At 41.5% G+C, this 26,202-nt stretch overlaps 1 protein-coding gene and 1 long non-coding RNA gene across 5 annotated transcripts in view; one reads left to right on the top strand and one right to left on the bottom strand.

Moving 5' to 3' along the window:
• VCL (vinculin) overlaps nucleotides 1-18,531 on the bottom strand; it is a 44,621-nt gene extending 26,090 nt beyond the window's left edge. Inside the window, exons 1-4 of one of the 3 annotated variants that reach the window (XM_030452811.1) lie at nucleotides 18,045-18,531; nucleotides 6,056-6,126; nucleotides 2,578-2,728; nucleotides 613-721 (exon numbers count right to left, since the gene is read on the bottom strand). In XM_030452811.1, coding sequence (XP_030308671.1) covers nucleotides 613-721; nucleotides 2,578-2,728; nucleotides 6,056-6,126; nucleotides 18,045-18,212 — 499 coding nt within the window. In that variant the 5' untranslated portion in view covers nucleotides 18,213-18,531. The remainder of the gene's footprint in view (nucleotides 1-612; nucleotides 722-2,577; nucleotides 2,729-6,055; nucleotides 6,127-18,044) is intronic. The other 2 variants (XM_030452812.1, XM_030452810.1) reach the window with 2 other exon arrangements.
• A 356-nt stretch (nucleotides 18,532-18,887) lies between these two features.
• The window catches only part of LOC115598550, a 37,156-nt gene continuing 29,841 nt past the window's right edge, over nucleotides 18,888-26,202 (top strand). For both annotated transcript variants that reach the window (XR_003987723.1, XR_003987724.1), the window contains exons 1-3: nucleotides 18,888-19,260; nucleotides 19,983-20,139; nucleotides 21,430-21,478. This is a non-coding gene — a long non-coding RNA (uncharacterized LOC115598550). The remainder of the gene's footprint in view (nucleotides 19,261-19,982; nucleotides 20,140-21,429; nucleotides 21,479-26,202) is intronic.

Below are 26,202 nucleotides of genomic sequence, written 5' to 3'. Positions count from 1 at the left end.
AGGTGACAACAATTAATGGTAAATTTCCTCTAGGGTAACTCCAGTGCTTCACTTACCAATCACTTCCTTCCTTCAGTGCAAGTATGAGTTAGCACAGTGAAGTAGTGAAGGAGCATTAAAGAATGAACAGTAATTTCTGCAATAGCTGGGATTTTGTGCAATTCCACTATTCCTGCAATCTCAAGATTCTCATCCATGACAGGTAGCTTATACTACTCCGAGAAATTCCTCCTAGGCCTAACCATCTCAGTGAATACAGACAACTTAGCAGCTTAATGAACTTCGTAGCTTTGAATGCTTAATTACACAGCTTTTTTCCATGCCTTTGTTTTATTCTTAGTCATGCCTGCTTCCTTTCCCCACATAATAAAATGTAGGAAAAAGTACAGTACATATCATCTGTGGGGCACCTATAATTTACCAACATCTTGACTCTTGTGCATTGTTAGAGAATGTCCATCAGAAAAGAGTCCCCAGGCACCCTCTAGTTTCAAACTCTTCCCATCAAACACTGTCAAAGCAACTGCTTTATCACTGTCAGAACTTCTGTGAGGAAAGGAATGGAAAAGACTAAACTTAGCGTGTTTATGATAAGACTGTAGGAAACCAAACCTGGCCCTAGATTCTTTGTGTATGTCACCAAATCCTCCATGGTCTCCACTACTTCTGCCACAGTCAGGTATTCCAATATTCCCTTGCAGACACGGATGATTTTACGGACCTAAAAAGAAGGAATATTCCAACATTTAGCACACTGGAATTAGAACTGTAAGCCTATTATTAGATCAGAACAGGTATATGCTATAGATGCTAACATGATGCAGGAGCAATCACAAAGATCTGGAATCCTGATTAAGTTACCCACAGTGCTATTACTCACGAGTGCTGTATTGACAAGAACAAGACTTAATCAGCATTCCACTACTCAAAAATGTGAACTCTTACTTCCATTGCTTTCATTTTGTATGATAAATGAAGGATAACAGAGAAAATAGCTCCTAAGGAAGTGCAGTTAAGTAGGCTGGCATGAAGATTTTCGTTGCAATTTCATCAAAAGAAAATATTTAACTGGCATCACAAAGCAAAACTACACAGAAAGCAGACTCCAAGCTTCCAGTGGAGATTATTATTCACCAAAGAGCTTTATCTATGGATAAAGCATTATCCAGCATTTCAGGGGGAAATGCAGAGCCAACACCTTAAGCTTTCTAGAGAAATCTGTGCAGACTGCTCCTTGTTTACCTCTGGGCATCTGCCTCAGCTTGACTTTTTCAGTTCCTATCCTGATTCAAAGCCAGAGTTTTCTGTCAGTTAATCTCCTAAGCTCCTGAACTACATTATTTCTGACACCATCACATACAACTCTCATTGAGGAGCAAGTAATTAACATTTCATTTGTATCAACCACAGTGTGCAGCCCCTGGAACAGATCATAGTTTCCTCCAAAACTCATTTCAGTCTTGTCCCAGTGTTAGTTTATCTTGAAACATTTTGCATTTGAGAAAAGTTAATCGTTCCAGACTAATGTTTTCTCTTTTGGTTAGCATGCAGTTGGAATAGTTCAAGGAAGCATTAACTCTACCAAAGTCAATTTCCTAAACACTGGAAGCAGGGAGATTAAAAGCTATTAACTTCATTGCAACCCTGTCTTTTAACACTTTGTAGCATCTATTAGAAGCTACTTAAAATAGTGAGTAATCACAAATGCCATAGAGAAATCCCACTGCATTCATTTCATTTCAGAGGAATGTGTTCCATGAGCTGATTAACTGAGGGATGAGGATGCTATGGAGTACTCAGAAATGTAGGAAGAGTAATAACACAATTGCACAGATTATAGGTTGTTGCAGTGGTAAAATTTAGAATTAACACCAGCATTTCAAGCAGTGTGAGCTTCATTTCCTCACAGCACCTGGGTATTTGCTACTTGGAAACAATCAAGACTCCACATTCCCAGAAAGAGGATCACAACAGTAAGCAAGATGTGTAACAAATATTTTCAAGTGCAAGGCACTCAAAACCTCTTCTATAAGCTTCCTTTCAATTCTGTCTTTTTGGTCCATCTGAGGATGGACAACAACAACAACTGAGCCACTTTCTAGCACCCAAAATGTAGCAACTGCTACATCTATCAGAGCACACTTGGACACTCCACTTACAATACCTCCCATGCCTCAAGGCCAATTAAATTGCCACAGCTAATGAATCAGACAGACATGTTAGGAAGTGGCCCAGGGTTGTTCAGTGAAAGGATACAGAGAATAAGGATCAGTAATGGGTATGAAGGGAATACAGAAAACCATCAGGATGATGTAAGACAGAGTTGATGGGATCTGGTGTTTTTTAATATCACAGGCAACGCCTAAATATGATGTCATACGAAGATGCTCTGAGCACAGCAACAAGTCTAAGCTCCTTCTGACAGAAAGGAATGCAAAATATGCTTCCAATCAAGCTAAGATGACAAACATGTATTAATCTACTCAGTAGTTTAGATTAGCTAATTCAGCTAGGTGGAGATTTGAATCAGTGACACTATCGTACAGATACTGATGTCTGTCAGGTTGGGATTCCTACCTCTGCTTCATCAAATGTCAGAAGTAAGTCTGATGTTCCAGACAGGATTCCTCTTGATCCATCAATGAGGTAGTCACGAGCTGGGACTGAGTAAGGATCTGCTTGCAGCATCTGGGCTGCCCGAACAAGTTTGGTGCAGGCATTCTCCACTCTGTGGAGTGATCAGATAAAACTTGGTTAGTTTTTGTCTGTATGACCACAGACTTGAGCAAACACTGGATTTGTTTCAACTTCACTTCCCAAAACACTGCAAGTGAACTAATCACACTATAGATCTACAGTTCCAAAAAGCAAGAGTGTTTATTGTATTTATTTTGAACTAGAAAATCAACTCAGCTGTCTGAGACAGTTTTCCAGAAGAGATGCAATCTTCCAGCAGAGGGAATGTTTGGAGTACCAAAGTGGTACAGCAGTCAGTACAGTGTCATTAAGGGGAGGCCTCAACATGGTGAAACACTTTTCATTCTTAATGACAAGGGCAGGGGACAAACAGTTATTCTTTTAGCACTTTACAATCCAAGTAATTGCTAACCCTTACCAGCCACATTAAGAGAAAAGAACAGCATTAAGAAAACACTGCTCCTTGAAGCTGCAGTGCAGCTCTTCAGACTGGTAACACTCACAACAGAAAATAGCATCCAAACAGCCATGAGATCCAAAGCTAAGGTATTGCAACTTGCAATTACAGACTTAAAAAAAGGAGGTTTTGCAAGATATTACAGTATGTCAGTACACAGAGGGTACTACAATAAGCAAATCAGCTCTGAAACTGGGTTCTACCAAGCCATTTAACACAACGATTTTTAAATGTCAGGAATCAGAACAATGAAAAGTTCTTGGGTTTGTTACCTTGTAATTATTTCATGGCAGCTTAGAGAAAGACAAAATTCAGATTTCACTTCCATGTTAATTATCTTACTCACAACTGTACTTCCTGGCAACACTGACTGTGACTTTCCTCCATTCTGTCCCATTTCTTTGGCAGAAATCCAAGTGCAGTCAATACATGGGCTCTGGGCATGTCAGTGCCATGCAGTCTTTCAAGTTACATGAGGTTCCAACAAACATTAAACCCTTGTATTACAGCAATACTATCTCTTATCACAACTTTTCCATGCTTTCTGTGGCCACATGGACATGCTCTTTTATCATACTTTCAGCTAACTTTCCAGTCGTACTTAACTATCTCAGTTTCTCCCCCACATTCCTTGTTAACACAAATGGCAGAACTTAATGGTTACATCTAAATTCAACTGTCCTAGAAATAAGACACTCCTTGCAGGAAAACATTACCTTTTTTTCAGGCATTAAAGTTTCCAGCTAATGGCTCCCTAGAGTAGATCAAATTAGGCAACTGACTTCACCATAACCTGCTCTTTGGTGAGACATCTGCTCATCTCATCAGATGGTGGCCACTCACAACTGAGGAAGAAAACACAGGAGGACTTCCAGCCAGAGAGTGGGAATGGTCTGCTTGTTACTGTGCAATGCTCTTGTATCAAAGCCCACTGACTCTGCTAAATTACATTTCTGTACTTGCTTCTCAAATCTATTCTTTTCAACTCTGCCAAGAAAAGGATTGAACAGATCACATATTCATCAGGCTCAGAGCTACAGCCTCAGAAACATTCAGTTTCCTCCACCTTGATTTCATGGCTGTCTGTTTACACCAATAATTATCTCAAAGTTTGCTTTTTCATTTGTAAAGTAAGGAATTGACTTTCTTAACTCATGTTACTGCATCTAAGATAGTACTTACTATGTGAAGCTGGTTTCATTACCCTGACAGACAGCTTTGTTTCCCATTTGTCATTGTATCACAATCAAAGCAGTCATGAACTGCTGCAGAAAAAGTTCCTGCACCCAGCAGCAAGTGGTACTATTTCTGTAGCTATTTAACCATTTGTCTCCACAGTTTGCTAAGTGTTGATCAAAGGCTGGTTGCAATATAGCAATTGAAATCTCTTTTCCTTATTTTCTTTATTATCCAGGTGAACAAGAAGCAGGGAATTAGCTAAAAACCCCACAGCTTCTAGAGAATGAGCACAATCATAACTACATGTTTGTGTACAGCTCATCAAATAGCAAGAAAAACTTTTGGTCTCATTTCAATACCTAAACAGTCCCCTCAAGAAAGAAGTTTAAAAAAAATTAAAAACTAAAATCAAAGCCCTCTGCACCCAAACAATATCACAGAACAGGAACACAGCAGAACAAATACTCTCCTGGATTGTATCAAAGGCCCACTTGGCTCAGTATTCTGTCTCCAGAAGTAGTTGCCTTAGGAAGGTTTAGAACAGGATAAGCATTTATCATACTTCCTCTGGGCACTTTCCCATCCTACAGCTACTTCCAGTGCCTGGGATTTCCTGCAGTTTGTCTGTTTAATACCCACAACAGATTCCTTTAAGGACTTGCCTAACTTCCAAACCTATCCATTTTTTCCAGTGCATGACTTGTACACAAAGAAGCTCTCCCTGGGGCTGGTTTATAAACTGCCAGCTTAAAGCAATGCTCAAATCAAGTTCTTTCACAGGAAGTACAGGCTTTCAGCATCATGCATCTCATAATTCCTTTATCAGGGCTTCAGTCCCCTCTTTCACCTCTCCCAGGCTGAAGAGTTTTGCCTTTGCTCAGCTATTTCATTCTTGAACATTTATGTAAATATGACCTGGTCCTAGGCAATTTGTTTTTAACTATTCATTTTGTCATCCTACAATGAAACAAACTAAATCCTTTTTCACTGCCTAAAGAACTTTCTCTTTAAACATATTCTCTGTTCTCTATTTTAGTGCTTTCTTAGATGTCTCAACAATTTGTTGTTTTGACTTATTTGCCTGTTTTGTGTTTGGGAATCCAGTAAAATACTCAATTATTCTGTACACATTGGGCAGTGAGAGCAGAGAGGTCACTACATTCAGCCAGCTGCAGGGCAATGTCACTTCAGTGAGAATTTGTCACTTGGCAATAAGAAGATTGGCAATTCCACAACAAGTATGAACTGTAAGACTTAGACCATCAAAAGGAGAAACTTAGTTGTCCTTGAACAGCAAACCTTGGAATTAAACTGCTAATAACTGCTCTCCTACGGCTGGAAGGAACCTTAAAGACCATCTAGTTCCAACCCTATACTGACAAAAATTCACACTTTTCCCCCAACCAAATCAATAAGCAAAGATTGAGAACACCATGTTATCTCTGACACTGTTAGGCAGAACTAGATAAGTAGCATTGTTCCTCTGGTCTTTTGCTTTTAAAGGAAGAAATACCCTAGCTATATATTTATATACATCCCATGTAGTAGGAAAAGTCACTGCTGATATAAAGGTCTCTCCTCAGCAAAGCCTTAAGACCCCAAAAAGCTGTTCCAGCATAAGAACATTTTCCAGCCTATACAGCAGAAATGAGCAGCAATGATCTATCATTAGAACAAGTTCCCTGTGCCTACAGTGGAGGATTTACAATAAAATGAGTTTACTTGATAAATGCTGGGGGCATATCCCTTTTCAAGATCTGGTCTTCTGTTGTCTGCACAGTCTCTTTTCCAACCTGCAGGAAAAAGAAATCATACTTGAGATTCAGAATTTCACTGTAAAGCCCAGATCAATAGTGAAACACCAAAAAAAAGAATGGATTTGTACTCATGGTAATTCTTCTCATTATTTTTGCTGTGTCTGAGACCATTACATACTGTGGTTTAAACTCATGTTGTCAAAGTCTTATGTTGTTTCTTGCCAACATCTCATCTTTTCTTTCTTCCCATTCTCCATAGAAACACCACTGGTTTTTTGCTGCACTGAGCTGTAAAAACTTTATCACTGTGAATGATGCAGGCTCCCCTCCCTCCTTATTCCCACAAGCCAGAGACCAAAATCAAAATTGGAAAAGAAGTTATCCCATTTTGCTAGTCAACCTAGTCTATTAGAAAAATGTAGTTAATTACTGAAAATACACCACACATCCACATTCACACCATCCTTTAGGCAAAAATAATTATGCAGCAGCTAATAAAGAAGGAGATAGAGTGAGAACTGGAGTTTTCTATACACTGGCTCTTGTGTTATACAATGGAAGTCTTTATAATTGGTAGCTGGCTCTCTGAACTGTGAGATCACCAACTTGACAAAATATTTCCAGCTCCTTTGTTCACTGTATTTTCCAGCTGAATAAGCTATTCAGAGAGGCATCACAAAGCAGAAGGTCTTTAACCCAGACACTACTTTGTGTTAAGAGCTGCCAGGCCTGCTCAAGCTAGACAAGATAGCCCTGAAAATCCCATCAGCTGAGCTTTGAAGATTCACTGGGGTTTGGCAGAAGCTGCAGTGTGCCAATATGCAGAGCACTTGCCAATTCTAATGTGGTGCAGCCTTCCAGAAGGACCATTTCCTTCCAAATTTATGCTGCTTACCATAAACTCTGTTTCCCTAGCCTGGTCCTTGCAGAAGTACATTGCCCCCTGGTATTTTGGTTCAAACACACTCAGCCTAGCCTACATTTATAATTTGATTTTCTTCTTCTACTAATGCCAGACTCCCAAGTGACCATAGAGTATGGAGGGAGCAATCTTGGGACAGGATTACATGACCCACCAGAGAATAGGCCTGATTAGTTTTAATTATTTCATTGCACTCATTAAACACCTTTGTATTTCTTACATGTTTGTATGCAGACATGCATGTTAAAGATGAGACAGAAAAGGAGGAATCTGAATTAACTTTGGGTTACACATCCCTCAGACAAAAGGCTGTCAAGCAGGTGAAAGTGAAGAGTAATACTAATTTCCCAAGAACCATGCCTTCAAGGTTTAGTTCTCTGGCAGCTGTACCAACCTGCATCTAGTTCAGTATGTTTTAAAATACACATTTCTGAGGACAGGCAATTTCTAAAGAATGCATAAAAATAAAGTTAACATGGGAGGGGGAAAAATTCAGCTGGAAAGTCATTCTAACAATCATTATGGTATTTCATATTGAACAGGCAGTCAGAAGCAACCAAGAAACAGCTTCTCCCCAAGTGACAATATATCAAGCATCAAGTTAGGTTGCTTCTAGTTTTGTTAGACCACAGAAAAAGCCATTTTCATTCAGTCTGGAGAGCACAAGTCTCTTCTGTAAGAGGATATATCCAGGGTCACTACCTAAAAAGCACTCTCAACTAATTATAGATAGTTATATGCTTACTTCATATATTTATACATACACAGATACATATGGACATTCTTTGCTACCAAGGACCTTTAGTCTTCAAAAAGAAATAACACATAGGATATGAGTCAACTCCCATTTTCATTTTTTGGAGCAAGTTTTAACCTCAAAACTGCCCTAAACTCCAAAGACTTTTCTCTTCCCAGTCCATCACAAAGCAGAAACACTCCCATAAAACCCTGTGGCTCAAAGAAAAGTGCTTCATATTTACAGAACCATTAACCGACCTTTCCAGAAGTTGCTCTTTGCATCTGAGGCCAAGGTATAGAAGCAGCACCTAAAGCAGAAGTGTACTCCCCATGCCATTTAACAGGCAAAGTCTCAAAACACAAAACCACATTCATGACTAAAAATACACAATGCCAAACAGTTTTGTGGGGTTTCCTTTTTAGTCTTGTGGTTAGGGGCATTTGATTTATTTCTTTTGTTTCTTACTTTCTGCTTGAATAAGATCCTGTTTCTTCAGACTGAGTTTTAATGACCTAGCAGTTTTTACAGGGTAACACAAAGTAGAGATTCATCCAACTCTACCTACTCCATACTTTAATACTAAATAAAGAAAAAAGATAAACTGATTCAAGATGTAATATCTACACATTCCACATTCCAGACAGAAACCTTGTCAAACTTCACCTTATTACAGAACAATTATCTGATAAACCTGTGTTTTATTTCTATGCAACCTCATACATGTATAAAAAAACACAAAAAAAACCCCACAACAGGGTTCCTAGGAGGCAAGAATATCTGAAAGCCAAGATAATCTTCCCCTAGCAAACTGGGAAGCAACAATCTCAGTGAAATAGAAACATCTGGTTTTAAATAATATTGAAGTGGCCATTACTCATGGTTCTAAACAAACTGCACTGGTTACTGTAGTAAAGAGAACATAACTTCTTGAAGGCTGTCCCAGGCCAGAGCAGCACAGACTAATGGATGCTCAAGGAAAACTTCAGACAGTTTTATAGTTACAACTTGTACCCATCCATATTTCCATATTCTTTGGGAGATCAGAGGCAAATCAACTGAAGAATCCAAGAGCTACTTCCCTGCTTGCTCCCTGCTACTTCACAACAGGGAACAGGAGGCAAGCAAGTCTGAAATGTAAAGGAAATGGGACACAGAAGCCAGGGGGTATATATGGCCACTGAAAAGCCTCCTAGGAATGCAGCTAGAAAAACCAGGGAGAAATTGCCATTTCCTGCTGCTTTTGGCTTTTGACCTTGCTTGTAGGTCTCGTGCACTCTGCCACCGATTAGAGGACAACCAGAGTATTTGAAACTTCCTGCTGGGGAGTATTTTCTCCATGGAAAAGCAAGAGGCAAACTTTCTGATCAGGCTGAGATTTTATTTCTCATTACCAGATTTGCATCTTTTTGTCCTGTCTGCTTCTGCTGCAGGAAAGACAAGACATGAGCACCCCACAGGGTCCCTCTCCCTTTCATCTTAGCCTGCTGGAGGTAGCAAAACACAGCTGTCCAGTGAGAAGGAGATAATAACACACACAAATATTTAGTATTTGCTGTGACTCTTCAATGACAGTAGCTTCTACTTCACATATCAATGCCTAGAATCCATCTGAAACCAGAGCTGCCAGCCTTTTCCCCCCACCCCACATTCTGAGAAAGCAAAACTGGCCTAGATTTTAAGACTATGAACAAATCCATCAAGCAGAGCTAGAAGCAAGCCAAAGTTACACTAGATTTATGCCTACTCCTTCCTGGGAGATGTAATAAGGTACAACTACTCTTTACAAACACAAAACTTGTCTGTTTTTCTTTCAAAGACTCTCTTGGAAGCAATTAACAAAGTGAATTTCCAATTTCCCCATCATTCCACTCCTCTCTTGCTTTGAATTAAAAAGTGTGATTGATATTTCACTTGCAATTAGCAAGTTTAACACTGATTGAAGAAGTTTTAAGTTTTCCTACTTGTCTGTAGGGGAATAGGTCAATGCAATTAGAAACTGAAAAGTATGTCCAAAAAGAGCCAGGCAGATGAATTCTCCTCCTGCCTCTAGTTGACACCAAATCAACAGCTCACATATACCACCAAGAAAACCACTTTTCCTTCAAGCCAGGCATGAGCCTGAAGAGCCTGCTGAATCAGAGCCTGACAGCTTCTCCTTGCAGTTCATCTGGAAGCTGCACACTGGCTCCTGGGTTTCTCACCATGACCCTGCAGTCTGCATTCCAGGCATAGCACAGTGCAGTTTCCAAGTCATCTGGCAGGAAGTCAACTCAACTCAATCCCTCCAGCCATCTGGTCCCTGGTTGGGGCAAACTGACCTACCTGTCCACACTGGGGATTAAGACAAATTCAGCTGGCTGGAGGCTAAGGAAATCCTGCTCTCCAAGTGAAAAGCACAACCAGGCAACAAGAACCAGAAGGAAACCAGAAAGTGATATGACTGAGTCATGCTGCTAATGTCTACTCACTGGTGAAGAGTCCAGAGTTGAAGCTTGGATGCTTCAGCTAACTACAGGAAACAAAAGCACATCCAAATTATGTGGGACTTTTTACACAACTATTGCAGTTTGGAAATTATTCCTTTTATCAACAGAAGAATACAGTTTCTTCTAAACCAGTATTTCCAAGGTAAAACTACTTTAAGACATTTGAACTCCACTTTCTAATAACAAAAAAGCTCTGACCTCTTGAGATACTTTAACATACAACTCAACATGCAGGTTGGCTACGAGGCACTGAATTTCAGGACCTTCTATTGGTTACACTGACTTCAGACTGTTCACTGATTTTCCCTCTTCCACAGAAAGGTCAGCACTGCTTCCTTTATAAATTCCCTCTTAAAGCATCCGTGGCTCCAGAGTAACAATTATTCTTTTTTTCCAAGATCGAGACAGCAACAGGTTCCAGCAGGAAGACAATATTTATAAGCATGAGGAAGAAAAAGCAGTTTGAAGTAGGGGTAATCATCACTGATTTTAAGACATAACAAACCAGAATAAAGTCTTACTTTTAGCACGTGACAGGGGCAATGGTAAATATACCTTTTATATCAGTATATAAATGGAAGAACACTCCTCTCCCTGCCATTTATATGACACTGCTTTTAAGAACGTTCTAAAAGTCATTTTTTTGCCAAAGCCACTTCTAAGCATTTATGAGATTCTCCCTATGACACTATTCCAAGTTACTGAAGGTGCTCTCACATGCCTGTCACCAGTGCTGGCTGATTCACCTGCAGCTTTGTCAACAAAATATCTGTTTTCATTATCCTGAGAGGTTACAAAACCCAAATGGGTTTAGTGCTGTGTACTCAAGCAGAGGAGGAATACCTAAACAAATAAATTAAGGTAGCATCTCTCAAGTCAACCTGCAAATACAAGAACCAGATGGAATTCTGTCCCTCATTGGCTTTGTTTATTCCTAGTGTTTCCCCCTAGGGAAACACCCTCATACAAAGAGGCTTTATAGATAAATGTTTTTTAGTTATTTTTAATGTTGTATTAAAAATATCTGCCTGTGCTTACTAACACATGGTTGAGGCAACAGAAACAGCATTCATCTTCTGGCATGAGCCCTACCACAGTAAATGTTTCTTCAGCAAGATCTGAATTAACATGGTATTTTACAGTGATTATCCACATTTCTGTAGCATATCAATTTGTCTTTCATAAGAGTCTCATTTTACTTGACTAACACTTAATTCAAGCATACAGCAAGTTCATGCTGTAAATCATCACTCACCTTTTAAATGTGATGTTTTAATTAGCTACAACAATATATCTACTTAGATTAAACAGAATAAGGACTAGAATTGGTGGCTGTTTTCCAAGGGGTAGTGCCCATTTACAGCACCATTAAAAACTTTATTGTGTCAGAAACTTGATACTGATTATTTTCCAGCTTGATTTGGCCTTCAGTGCCTCTCACCACTTACAGAGGTTTTGCAAGGAATTCAGCATTCATGCCATCAGGTCTCAGATGAAGACTTACCCAGCTGTTAAATTAATATTTAATAAAAAGCTTACCACGTGGTCAAGTAACAAACTGCTTTTCAAATCCCAAATCCACCACTTGATTTTTTTTGGAGAAAAAGGGAACTTTTTGTAAGTGGCACATGACAAAGCAGCACATCTTCAATTGCTACAGTCAAGTCAGTGGTTTGGCCATCACAATCCTGAGGTTTTGTCATTGTATCAGGGCAAGCTAAATAAAAAGTGACCTTTTCAGGACTACTTCGGAGTTGGAGACAAACTCCATTTGTTTACCTCGGTTACTCAGCACAATTATTATGCTGGGAAAGCTGCAACCACAACTACACTTCTGAAAGTGATTTTTAGTGCAGTCCAAACACCAGTTTGCTAACTTGTTCTCTCACCTAAAACCTCAGCTATGCAGTCATGCAAGAAGTTTTACACTTATGAATTTTCTTTCAAGCTTTGTTTCTGTGACCTGTCTGTAACCAAGTCAGCTTTTGAAGAATTTGCTGAAGGTGCTGAAATGGGGGGGGGGGAATAAAATCTTTTTTAGCTTATTTTTGAGCAAAGTTACAAAAGTAATAGGATCTTAAAAGCAAACACAAAGTAACCCTCCCAGCAACTTCCAGCTGGATGCTTGAAGCAGCATTTTTATCCAGGTAAAGCTCCAGAGGAAAATTCAGTGCAAAACACACTTCAAGTTTCTGTAAGTACATGGGTATATGTTAGCAAACAACAAGGTTTCCAGAGTTTAAACAAGAGGGTCAAACATGCCAGCTTGCATCCAGCTACACCTTAGTACTCATAGTTTCATTCAATTATGTACTGCTATATAATAATATAATAATATAAATATATAATAATAGATAAATAGATTAATAATTTGTTATCTATGCACAGACAGATATTTTACTCAAACTAGGAGTTCACTTGTTCAAGACATAACCACAGTTGTGGTCCCAAGGAACCAAAGCCACCCAAAAACTTGTGGAACTCACAAATTATCTTTCTCTCATAAATATTGACTATCAGGCTGGTTGCCTGCACCTTCTGAGGAATTATTTGTGCAGGCAAAAAGCAAAGCCTGCATAAGAAAAAAAAGTTTCATTAATGCTTCTTCCCTCAAAAACCAGCTGCAATAGGCAGCCTCTTTCAACCCCAGGAAAAGGTTTGAAGGCAGCAGAGGAAATAACTCAGTTGGAATGACTGAAGTTCCAGATGACAGCTTTTAATAACATCCCTGCTTGATATGAGGAGTCTTCAGAGTCTTCTGCAACTCAAGAGCTGATACCCAGAAAATGGCTGAAAGACCAGAGTGGGCTTGACTGGTTCAGCCTTTAATAAGCTTCTCATTTTGAAGCACCTGCTTCTCACATCACAGACCAAACTATTTGATGAAAACTTGGAAAATCAGAAGACAAAAAGAGAGCAGTCATAAAAAACCCCCACAAATACAAAGCCTGTAAGAAGTAGTAAAACACCACAATCTGAAAGAAGAGCTTAGGAACACCACACACAAGCTGTACACCATAAAAGCAGGGATAAAAAGCTACTCTTAGCTCCATGTGTAACCACTGCCAAAATTAAGCAGTCCTCAATGTAAGGACTGAATAGGACTGGCTTGTTCTCTACTTGGGAAGAGTTATTGGCAAAAAAAAATCCAATTTGGCTGTGGTTCAAGAAATCTAGTTGACTTGGAACAAGAAACATACCCTAGCATTTGCAACAGGCTAATGATCTCCAACATCATTTCCAGTAACTAACTAGCACCAAGACCACATGTTTGCTAACACATTTTTAACACCACTGCAGGGTTCCCTCTGCCCTTATCCTCTCAAGGATTTGCTTCATCAATCCAAATTTCAGCTATCATGGGAAGACACATGTAAGCTACCCTGCTTCTGTTCTGGAGCAACACATTTCTGAGTGCAGACCATCCCAAGCCATGTTTTGAGTTTGTTTCATTAAACTCTTTCTTGTTTCAAAGCACAAAGCTAAGTGACAAGTAGGGAACAAGATGGAATCACTAAACACTGGTCCTTGATCCATATTTAAAAACTCCTCCCTCCTTGGTTTAATTCACTTCTGTAGCATGAAGCATATGTTAAGTTTTCCTGAGCAGGAGAAGTATGCTCCATATTGTTGGCATATGGAATTTTTTTAGTCCATCTGACACTTTTAGGTTATCCATTTCACAATAATCTCAATTTTTATGCCCCAAAAGCAAGCTGTGTGTTATCACAAATGGAGGCATCCAGAACCTCTGGGCTTATTTAAAGGATCAGAGAACAAAAGATTGCTTTTAAAAGCTGATGGGAGAGACTGGTATAAATTAAGTCTCCTACCATAATTAGAGAACAAAAAGATGATTCCATTCAAATCAGAAGCTGATTTATCACTTACTTATAGATAATTCCTAACAGATAAAGGAGTAAAGTTTATAATGTGTTCCTTGTTTTCACAAAGTTGCTTTCTGCCTGATTCATCATTCATCACCCTTCACCCTGCTCCTCCCCTGGACACACCCTAATGGGTTTCTCTGCTTTCTCAGAGCATATGGCCACAGTTCCCACAACATGGTCAATTACCCCTAAAGAAACTGCAGGTACCCTCAAGTATAATGTTCTATTAAAAAAAAAAAAAAGTTTTTATTTTAAGCACTGTCTCTCCTAACACTAATCTCAAGTCTCTACTACACATGGACAAGAACTACAGAATCACCAGGGCTCTTTTAGCTTATTCACTTGTCACCAAGTTTTTTTGAGTTCTGTAGATTTCAGATGAGTTGCTTTAACAACCCACTTCTTTCAAGTTGAAGATACTTTAATACAATAAACTGCAGATGGGGATACACACATCTGTATGTGACAAGTTACTTACAGAATCCATACAAGGCAGTAAGTGAATCAATCTTAAAACATCAGAGTAAGCATATGATTTTTCTGCTTGGCAGTGATATAGCATTACTCTGAACACAAATGCTTGTAAATTCACTACAGGAAAGTAGAGATTTTTCTCCTCCATGAAGTGAATTTATATAATGTGTGTGATAGGCTTAAATTTTCTGCATCATCAGTTATCTTTGATAAAAATCCCTCTTTTTAACAAGAGACTAGAAGACTGACAGATGTCTTATTTCAAGAATTAGAAAGCCACTGGATGCCTCATTTCTTCCCAGTGAAGTCTGACCAGTTAGAATTCAGAATTTCTCTTTGCTGCCCACTAAACTAATAGCATAGTTAGCAAGCTCCAAATTATTTCCTGCCTATAGAGCTTGACTTTTTTTTTCCACACAACCAATTCTGCTGTCTTACTGTTATATCTTTAGCAAAAAAAGAAAACAAACCAACCAACCAACCAAAAAACAACACCAAACCAAACCCCAGCCCTCCTGCTAGGCACACATCTGCTCCAAATATCAGCCAATAAAAACATTAAGATCTTCAGTTACAAAAAAGGACTGATCTAGTACATTAGTAATCTTGTGATAATAATTTGAAGCCTCTCCCTCAAATTCTTGGCTCTAGCAAAGGTTATTTTTGCACAAAAAGCTCTGCCACCTACCTCTACGTGCATTTTTTTGTGCATGGGTAACATGTACCTTACCTCACAGTTCAGAAATGTCAGCAAGTTACTTCAAACCAATTTGAGTCTTGTTCAGCAAAAGCTGTGCCCTAATGGGATGTTCCAGCTAGAGCAGAAATGAACCATCCAGTGTTGGGAACTAGTACAGAAGTGCAGAATACCAAGGTTTGGTATATACTAGGGGAAAGAGACTAACTTCTACAGATGATTTTTTTTTTAGTAACTTCAGCCAAGAGCTGGACTCTTACCTAGGATTACTTTACAATTAGGTTCTGACAAGGATGCATCCCTACAGCAGTTCTTCTTGGGTCAGTAAACCTTACATTGAAAAACAGAACAAAACAAAGCACAACAAAACCCCACAAAAATTATGATGGCTTCAAGCAAGCATTAAGACACAGCACATCCCTTGCTGACAGATAAGAGAAATGCACACTGAATGGCAAAGTGAAGAAGTTCTCAGAGGTCTGTAGTCAAGTTATGTAGGAGAAAGACTCCCTTTTAGGTCATTTAATAGTGTTAATACAAGTCTCTCATATCTATCAACCTCTATTCTTGGAGTATTGTGTTCATTCCATCTCATCAGTGCCAACAAAACCAAAACAACTTTTCATAACCATCTCCTGATTTCCTTGCCCATTTCCCCACCCAGTGCTTCTCATAGGCCTTCCCCAAGAAGGGGTCTCAGCACTTCAAACACTTGTCAGCAGTTACTTCCAGCTGCAATCCTTACATGAATTAAATATTCCATGTCCCATACTGTAGAGTCCTTGCTGTAGGCTGGGGAGCCAAAGAATGGTGCTGCTACGTGTGACAAGTTAGATAGGAAACAGAACTATAATTCTGTATTCTTGATAAGGTAGTCAAAGCTGTATTCTACCAGATCATGGCATCTTTCTTGCAAGTACTACCTCAGATGACACCACTTCTATTAGCTCTTTGTGAACTTAACACAGGAAAATAATTGAAGCCTTTCCTTTTATCTAGCTAGCAGGCAAGAAAGGAAAAGTAGAAGATTCCAAAAGAGTCCAAAATGAAAGAAGAGCTGGCACTAGCAAGCTGCAGAAAGAAACCAATTATGTTTCTGCATTTCTCTCATAAATACTACTTTATCAGATTAGGTTTCTTTTTGAAAGGAAGGGATGTGGAAGGAAACTAGTCACACAACCCAGTGATACAGGCTAAGCTCAGAGAGGCAAGGCCTTATTCTAATGTCTTCCTTTCAAGGAAAAGAATTTCATACCCACAGGCTTGACACCACAGTCACTATACCTATCACACCAGTTCACTAATCCAGCCTGGTGCTCTTCATGAAAATAAGAGAGTTTCAGCTGAAGTCCAACAAGAAGCACAAGTGTTCCAGACAGTGCATCCTGTATAATTCCTGCAGTCATGGGGACCAGGGAGTTGTAGTTACACTGCAGTGAACTAAAAAAAAAAAAAAAAAAAAAACCAACCCTTCAAGTGGGAAGTTATTGTAGCACTAGCAAGTATTACAGGCCAAATTCTGAAAAATGCATCACATGCATTAGTCATCTTGACAGCTTCTTAAACCCACAAGCCTCATGATTACAGTGCATTAATGTATCACTTTACAGTGACAGAGTATCTTAACCCTAGGTAGCCACTGCATTTTAAGGCAAAGTTTACTGGCAATGGGTATCAGTTGCCACTAACTACTTAATTCTGCAGGATTCAAAATAAACAAGACCTGATGTTCAAAAATTAACTCGAAGCATCTGTAAATTAACATAAGTACAATGTAAGCATTACCAGGTAATTCTTAAAATAGGAGTATAGAACGTAACAGTGCTTTCTATATCAAAGCAAGACATTTCTGCCTTGCAACAGTTTAATGTTCTTTCAGTGCAGATGGTTATAAAAGTACCGATGGAAGTAAAACATTTCGAATGTATGAGTCATTTGGACTTCCAAAACTGAAACGTTCACATTGCAGACACTCGGATCTTAAAAAAAAGATGTGCTGTGTACAGCTGTTTTAAACAAGTCGGGAGATTCAAGCCGATTTTCGGTCACTTTTAAGTTTACCCCAAGAAAACAGTAGCACGCACTCGAATCTCTGTAACAAACCAAACAAACTACAAGTGCAAACTTTGCCTGGGTCTGTCCCTCCCCAGCTCCTGCACTGATAAAGAACTGCCAGCCCTGACCAATATGAGATTCCAAATCGAATGCCTGGGAAGTTTGAGGCTTTTTTTAGGAGAGGATCACACCAATAAGAATTTTGCCTTTTATAGCGGGTACACTTAAAACAAGGAGTTTCCGAGACAGACAAAAAAAACCCAATAACCAACCAAACAGCCACAGAGCCTTCCTTATCAGAGCCGCCTGTGTCTCAGGGTGCACTTGCCCACCGAGAGGGCTGTAAAGCCAACAATAACCGCAGCTCTTCACCGCGATGCTGCTCCTCAGGTGGGAAACTTGTACCAGTGAAGATGTTGAAGCTCGGTCCGTGCCGGACACCTCAGGGCTCCGCATCGCGGCTCCCCCCGAGCTCCCTCGCCGGCCGGGGCGGGAACAACCGCAGGCAGCTTCCAGACAGGAGCCGCAGAGGTCCAGAAAGCCTGGAAACTTAACCCCTTCCCGGCCTCGCCACCCAGGGGGAAGCCCGCAGCACCTGTGGGCGGCAGACCGAGGCGGGAGCCCGAAGTTGGCCGCGGCGGCCGAAGTTGGTGCCGTGAGCGGAAGCCCGGAGGCGGCCGTCGCTACTCACCCGCACCAGGTTGCTGACAGCGGCCTGCACGGCCGTCACGGGGGCAGTGAGGTCCGGGATGGCCTTGCCGTCCACTTCCCCCTCTTCGTGCATGATGACCAAGTGGGAGATCTGCTGGGCCACCGGCTCCAGGATGCTTTCGATGGTACGCGTGTGGAACACGGGCATGGCGACGGCGGGGCGGGGGGGGCCGGGGCCCGAAGTCCGCACAAACTCCTGGCAAACTCTGTCGCCTGCGGGCTGGCGCCCCACAGAGAAAGCCGCGGCCTCGGCGTTCAGGAGGAAAAACCAAACGGGAGCGGGAAGCAAACAACCACCCGCCCTTCCCTTCGTCCCTGACGAAGCCCGGAGGGAGAAGCGGCTCCCGGTCGAGGTTCGCGGAGGCGGGACTCGAACTCGCTGCCCGCTGTACCTCCCCCTGGCAGCGCCCACCCCGCTCTGGCACCGCTCCTCAGCCAGGCGGCGGCTTTTCAACCGCCTCAGCCCTACCTCTGCCTCAGCTTCCCGCCCCTCCGCCCGCTCCCACCCAATGGCCCAACCTCCCCCGCCGCTCCCAATGGCGCAAAGCCGCGTCCATCAACATTCCAGAGCCTCCCCCTTCCCCGCTCCTTTCCGAGCTGGGTTGCGCGGCCGCTGGTTTCCCAGCCTGGAGGTGACGTTAGACATTCTGTTGTCCATATAAGGAGACGATTACAGCCGGGATGCCGGGATAGAGGCCGGGGGACGAAGGGGGTGGCGGCGGCGGCGGGATCCCTGCGTCCCGCCCTTCCCACACCCCGCTGGCGGACGGAGTTCGGTCCCTTGGGCTGCCCCTTCCAGAGCGCTCGCCGGGTGGGGTGCCTGTGAAGCTGAGCAGCCGCTACTCACGCCGCTACCCGTGTCCCCTCTGCGGCGGCTCGCTCCCCATTCCCTCTCCTCACAAACCGGGAGATCTGCGGCCGACACAACCCGGCCCGCCCCGGGCGCGGTCCCAACCGCTTCCGCACCTTCTGAGGGGAAAGCGGCAGCGGGGGCGGCTTCCCGCCCGCGCACAGCCTGAGGCGGGCAAAGGAGTCCCCGCCTGAGGTAACCCTGTCTGAGGGGATCAGAGGCGTCCCCGCATGAGGTGTCCCTGCTTGAGATTGGGAGAGGTGTCCTCACCTGAGGGGAGCAGAGGAGTCCCCGCCTGAGGTGTCCCCCGCCTGAGGTGTCCCCACCTGGGATGTCCCTGCCTGAGGTGAGCAGAGGCATCTCCTCCTGAGGTGTCCCCACCAGAGGCGTCCCCACCTGAGGTGTCCCCACCTGAGGGGAGCAGACATGTCCCTGCCTGAGGTGTCCAAACCTGAGGTGAGCAGAGGTGTCCTCACCTGAGGGGAGCAGAGAAGTCCCCGCCTGAGATGTCCCCACCTGAGATCTCCCTGCCTGAGGTGTCCGAACCTGAAGTGAGCAGAGGTGTCTCCGCCCGAGGTTTCCCCACCCGAGATGTCCTCATCTGAGGCGTCCCCACCTGAGGGGAGCAGAGGTGTCCCCACCTGAGATGTCCCCACCTGAGGTGAGCAGAGGAGTCCCTGCCTGAGGTGTCCAAACCTGAGGTGAGCAGAGGTGTCTCCGCCTGAGGTGTCCCTGCCCGAGGTGTCTCTGCCCGAGGTGTGTCCTCACCTGAGGTGTCCTCACCTGAGGTGTCCCTGCCGGCCACCCTGCTGAGACCACTGGCAGCCCCCCTGGGATCATTGGCAGGGCAGAGGGAATACAGTGAGGGTAAAGACCATTTTAGGGTTTTGGGGTTGTTTTCTTTTTTACTCGTATCGTCTCTGGTGATAATGGCGCCACGAGCTCCTTGAAGTGCGCTGAGGTGAGCGGTCTGGTTTGGAGGGGAAGGAACTGTGGAGAGAGGAACAAATATTCCCCCTGTCCCTCGGTGCTAATGAAGTGTCCCATCTCTCCTTGCTCTCCTTACAGCGCAGTCCTGAGGCCTCCAGATACCATTGCCAGCCTTAATAAAACCTAATAAAACTTAATAAAACAGGTCTATGTGGAGGACTCCGTTTCCCGCCCTCCGGCGCTGCCTCTGAGGTGTCTCTGGTGGCACCAGGAATCCCCACGGTAACAAAATCAGGTGTGTGAGTAAGGAGTGACAGGATTGTGGCCTTTACTTCTTCCTTTTCCTCGATAACATCAGGACAAAATTAGATTTGGGAAACAGTTACTAGCTTTAAGGTGTTTTTCTCTTTGTTCTGGTGCTGCTATTTTAAGCTATAAATCAATGTTCCTGCCAGGCTGGCTTCCATTCCTGTTTCAGAGTGAGCTGCGTGCTGTCTGGCAGCATTGGAACACAGCTGGGAATACCAGCAAGCTCGGGGACACAGAGAGAGAGAGAGAGAGAGGCTCCTGGTGTGTCCAAGGATCTATCTTCACAACTACTTCTACCCTGGCACTGCTGGAGCTACAGGCATAGTCACAAGTTGTAGGCCTACAGAGAAAAAAACAAACAAACAAACAAACACAAAACCAAACAGATTGTGTCAGGGTTAGAAATCTTAGCAAAACCTTTAGCTCTGAATTTCCAATTTTTTTCTAATGATTGTTCCCTTTCCTGTGAGTATGTACACATGTATTTATTGAATCTGCACTGGCAGAAGTCAGACAACTGATCTCCATGTTGTACCATCCTGCTTTGTTTGGGAAGAGGGCTACCTGCAGGCTTGGTAACAGATAATCAAAGTACAATTATTGGCATTCAGAACATAGGCAAAATACCAGCTTCTCAGCAGTAATGAGTGTATTAAATCATTTAAACTGTGCACTGTAAGTGTACTTTATGTTGTTAGCTTTTGGCTGTATGGCATTGTTCTTATCATTTCTGTGCTTTCCCAGCAGTGCCTCTCTAAACCATGGATCAGTAATAATGAACACACATAAAAATCCTTCTGGGTAGTAATGTGCAGCAGCTGGGAGTTACAAACAACAATTAGTCCATGTTACAAACTAATAATCTGCTAAATTCTGTTTTGTGGAAGTATGCAAACCTAATAAACCACATATTTAGTCATTTGTGGGAGTTGCTAAGTTGTCTGATTAAAAATAATTGCTTTAAGTCTGGGGTCTTGTATGCTGAACTCTGGTTGTGATATACATGTGCCTGCATATGTTTTAAAGGAAAAAAAAATGTTATCTGATCATTATAAAAGGCTGTCTTAGCTCTAATAGTTACTGCAGGCAAAATGAAATTCAGAATATAAAGACATTTTCTTAGCATTCTGAAACTTTGCCCATTTACAGGGCCAAAATGTGTGTTTTTATAGGGGGATGTGTTGGTATTAGGAGTACAGTAATGTAGCACTGCTTTTTCTTTTTTTTTTTTTTCCTTTCAAGTGTCACCTTTACAATGTTTCTTTTTCTTTTGCAGTATTCAGATCTGTCGCTTTGATGTCATATGAATAACAGCTTTGCAGCAGGTACTTCTTTTTTTTTTTTAAATATGTTTCTTTTGCCCATTACATTGTTCAGTCCATAATTATACATTAATTGTGCTGCTACTGTGAGATTGCTTTGTGAGCTTATACACTACATTAACTCTCCATGTCCTAAGAGATGGTTAGAAAGTAACAATAGATTTGATCACAGTATTTTCCATTTATTGAGTCCCAGGTGGACATGTGTGAATTCTTTTGTCCTCTTCCAACATGGGACTACACGTGCAACAATGGATTCCCCATGAGGAAAAAAAAAAAAGAGAGAGAGAGATGCTGAACCTTCTTTCCACACACTCAAAATTTTAGTCTTGTTGAGAAGCAGTATCTATTATTAGCTCTACAGTGGTGACTAGCATCTAAATAAGTTAAGGTGGTTAGAATGAAAGGATTAGCTTTTAAGCCACTCTCCCCACATCTTTTACTCTTTCATAAGAACACAGGTGAGTCTAATTCTGCAAAGATCTTCATGTCAGCAGACTCTTTTGCTTACAGATTTTTCCACTGACTTTAGGGCCATCATGTCTCTCTGTCCCGGATGATCAGACAATAAAGTCTCCTTTTTTTCATACATAATGAACTCTGTTAATGATGCAAAGAAATACTCTCTCTGCTTCTACTGAAGTAATTGAAATATATGAATACAGAGCCAACAGGCTGTGGTAGAAAAAGGGAGAACACTGCATGCTTACAAAAAAATGCAGCTACAGTGCAGCCTCTTCCATGGTATCTTTTGGAGAATTCTGTTTCCTGTGGTCAGGATACATGGGGCTGCAGCTGCAAGTGGAAGAGAGAACTATTTTTAGAGAGTTTCATGAACTTGCAGTTGTCTGTAATTATAAGATGTTTTGCTAGTGTTAATACTTCATCTAAGTGGATGTGTCTGGGTAGCACTAAGCAATAACCTGCATGACTTCTGCCATGAGACCAGGTTAGATTCTGTTTAGTTCTGGGCTTTGGGTGGCTGTGTTCTAGGAGGCCAACACATCAGGATTGTTCTGCACTGACTCAGCCTCCCTATGAGCTAGATGGGAGCAGCCTGTTAGGACTGGGAAATTTAAATGACAATTGGTCACTCAGCTCCTGCATGTGAACTGTGTTTCATCACATCACACTGCTTTGTGTGTGGGTGCACTTCTGTTGCTGTGTTGTGTTGTGTTGTGTTGGTAAAACATGCTGAGGCTTAGAGCTGCAGAGAATGCTGCCACCACTTCAGTGTCTCCTTCAAGGGGTTTCATGCCAGAAGTTCTACACCTGCTGGGAAACATGACTGCAAATATACTTTATTTTTCGCTTCTGTAGTTACTGTGCCAACAGAGTGAAGTTACTGCTCTGAACCCAAAATATTTTCTTAACTACATCACATTCTTAAGTAGTTTATTGTGGAGAATCCCAGTTGGGACAGTATAATTCAAATAATGTAAAAACATTTATTTGAAGAACATAATTAAGATAACATATTAGATATAACATATTATATAACATATTATAACATATTAGATATAACATATCAAGAACATAAAACGTGGAAAAGAAAGATGAGTATATTAAAAGTATATGTGTGTGTGTACATATGAATGCTTATTCTTAGAAATTGCTAACTACAAATGAGGTTCAAAAAAATGGATTTTTCTACTTCTGAAAAATTCCAGGTAAGGACATCTTATCATATATACATGAAGAATGTTTGATAGTGTATGTGTAGGTAAGATGACACAGTCTATTCACAGTAAATGCAAACAAAAAGCTATTTGACTCTTGTGACTGTTTGCATGGCTGCTGCATCTACCTGCTGAGCTGGAGTAGCTAACTTTTTGTGTGCTCTTTGTGCATAAAAAAAAGAGGGAAAAGTTGGTTTACATCTCTCCTGGTGATAGTTTAACCCTCCTTGTTTTACTTTACACTGTAAGAGACAGATATCTGAGATGCCTGCAGTTTGTTCTCTAAAAAAGAGATCTATAAAAAAAAGACATCTCTTAAAAATCTATTTGTTTGCCTTGTAAGTGTCCATCTTGATACTTGATACTGATTATTTTTGTATTTAATTATGTTCAATTCATTTTTAAGGATTTTAAGAATCCCAGCCTCTAAGATGACCTACACAACACTTGCATTTTTTTGGCTATAAGTTTATCAGGGCCTCTTTCAGCTCTGCAGGCCTTTCCCCACCCTCCCTGTAATACTAGGGGCTTATATGTATCAGGGCTTGTATGTTCCTTTCCTAGTAGTTCCTCATATTGGATTTGATTTTCCAAAGTATTAATGCACATGTGTATCAGTAAGTGTAAGATTACTCTGAAATTTTAAGTGTTTTGCTGGCTTGGAGCCTCATAAATTATTTGTATCCCTACTCCAAAGTGAACAGACTCAGAGGTTTCTGCAATTTTGTGTACATTCCAATTCCTATCAAAGTCAAAGCCTTTGCCAAGACTTCTGGAAAAGCCACTGGCTAAAATTAAATAATACTATATTTAGTAATAATGACCTCTTTTAGGCTATGTGTGTATGTAATTGGGTTTTTTTACTACATAATTGTGAAGATTTTTAACTCTTTCATAGATGTGTGCCATTTATGGGACAAATAATTATCTTATTTAGCATGCACTCTAAGGATTTGTAGTCTTGTATTAGTAGATACAGGAGTTTACTGCCTTCAGCAAATACAGAGTAGCCAAATTAGTCAATTACTTAAAAAAGAAATTGCTAGTTAGCACCAGAGTTCTGTATGTACATATGAGATCCTTCCACATACTGTGGAGATACAGCTCCTCAGAACAAATGACACTGACATGCTTTTGAGGTTCTCATCTGTGCTATCTTCATTAATTCATCTTGTCTAAAATTCTTCTGGTGTCCCAGACCTCAGAGGAGCTTCAAATGATTACAGTAAGGAAAGAAAATTAACTTAATACAAAAATACTTCCTTCTTCCTGCCCTGAGATCCTGAACCTACAGCTGTTTTCCCATAAATGGACCTTTTACTTGCAGGAAATTCAGTAGAACTCCCTGTAAGATTGCTCTGTGAATGTACACATTTTGTTCTCTGTCCCTGGTGCCAAGGCAGTAGTGCCACAGAAAGGACAGTGTCTCTTCAGCACTGTGCCACTCAGAGGTCTACAGGTCATTAGGACTGTAGGGAGAGATTTATCCTGTTGCAAAGGGAAGAATCCAGAGTTACAGAGATCCATACAACACTTCTGGGTTTTAAAAGACCCTCATGACACGTGAAATCCAGTAGATTTGTTTTAGAATCTTTTAAAGTGGTAGTGAAAACATGATCATCTCTTGGTCTCTCTCTAGCTAGATTCCTAGCTATTAAAAATTAAATCATGGATCTCTTGCACATACAGAAGATCCTTGGGGTTTGCTTTGCTTTCCTGTAGGGATCAAGTATTAGTGGACTGGATTTTTGCCTCATTGCAGATGTGGTTTTACCTTTATGAGCATTCAGAGGCAGGGATGAGAGGTTTATAAACACAATTCTGAAAGAGCTTGGCTGTAATCTGTTAGTTCTGTTAAAATATTTAAAAATCATTCCTATTTGAGGCACCACGTTCAATAGGAGCTCATGTCTCTGTTCCACTGACAAAAAAAATAACACTTGATTAGTAAAAATTTTTACCATTTTTTGAAACTAGCAGATTTTGGGGTTCTTGGATGCTGATGGAAGATGAAAAGCAAAAATTTAAGGTCCAAATTTTTAGGGTCCAAAAAATTCAAGGGTTGGACTCGATGATCTCTGAGGTCCCTTCCAACCCAGCCTATTCTATGATTCTATGATTCAGGGTCCAAAAATCTGAGTTTGCTGCAGATACCCTGAAACATCAGGAGTGATATGAAATTACCATTTCGGTTTTGGGCTTTGTGGACAGAAAAATGCCCTTGGGATGCCAGGCAATGATGTTTTCTGTGTGTGTCATCCCCTCCTCTTGCATACTGTGTCAGCATTGACAATTAAATGTGGCACAGAGTGATAAAGTGGATGCAAAGTGCTGCCAGAGGAGGGTCAGGAGCCTCAGCAGTGTCACCCTCATTTTCTCCCCAGACAAACTTTCTGCCTTCATGAAGAGTTTCCCTCACCAAACTGTGGAGCTGGGCCTGGGCCCACATTTTTCACTCATCCTGTATTGGGTTTACATCAGCTGAGGGCAATGGGAATGTGCAACTCTGACTCTGGAATTTAAACAGAAACCCACAAGGGATCTCCATCCTGCAGGCCAACTTCCAAATATGGGAGAGGAGAAGCAGCCTGGGAAAACATCCTCAGTGCAGCAAGGGACAAAACAGTCAGGAGCTGCTTGGAGTTTGTTCAGAAAGGTAACTGCTGGAGTGCTTTAGTGAGAGCAAAGGAATGAAACACAGCAAAATGAAGCATTGTTGGGTGTTAGCTGTCTAGGGCCTGAACAACAGAAGTGCAGCTATTTTTTTGCCACTCTGTTTAACCCAAATATGCATCCATACTCTGACAATATTTGGGGTTTGACGATTTGTAAGAAAAACTCCTAAGAGGAATATCTGAGAGATGATTAGTGGGTCAGGCTACCAGGTCTGGTTGAAATTCTGCTAGAACAGACTCCCAGAGCAGAAGTAAATTCACCAATGTTTACACCCCACGTTCTACACATCCTGATTCAAAGGCTTAACAAGAGCCTTTCATATACATTAAAGACACAATTTAGAGCCTTTTGGTAGTGAATCTGGCTTGTAGA

This window comes from Calypte anna, chromosome 6, assembly GCF_003957555.1.
Source record: "Calypte anna isolate BGI_N300 chromosome 6, bCalAnn1_v1.p, whole genome shotgun sequence".
NCBI classification, from domain to species: Eukaryota; Metazoa; Chordata; class Aves; order Apodiformes; family Trochilidae; genus Calypte; species Calypte anna.
Note: the sequence above shows the minus strand (reverse complement) of the source record. Positions and strands in the feature narration are given on the sequence as shown.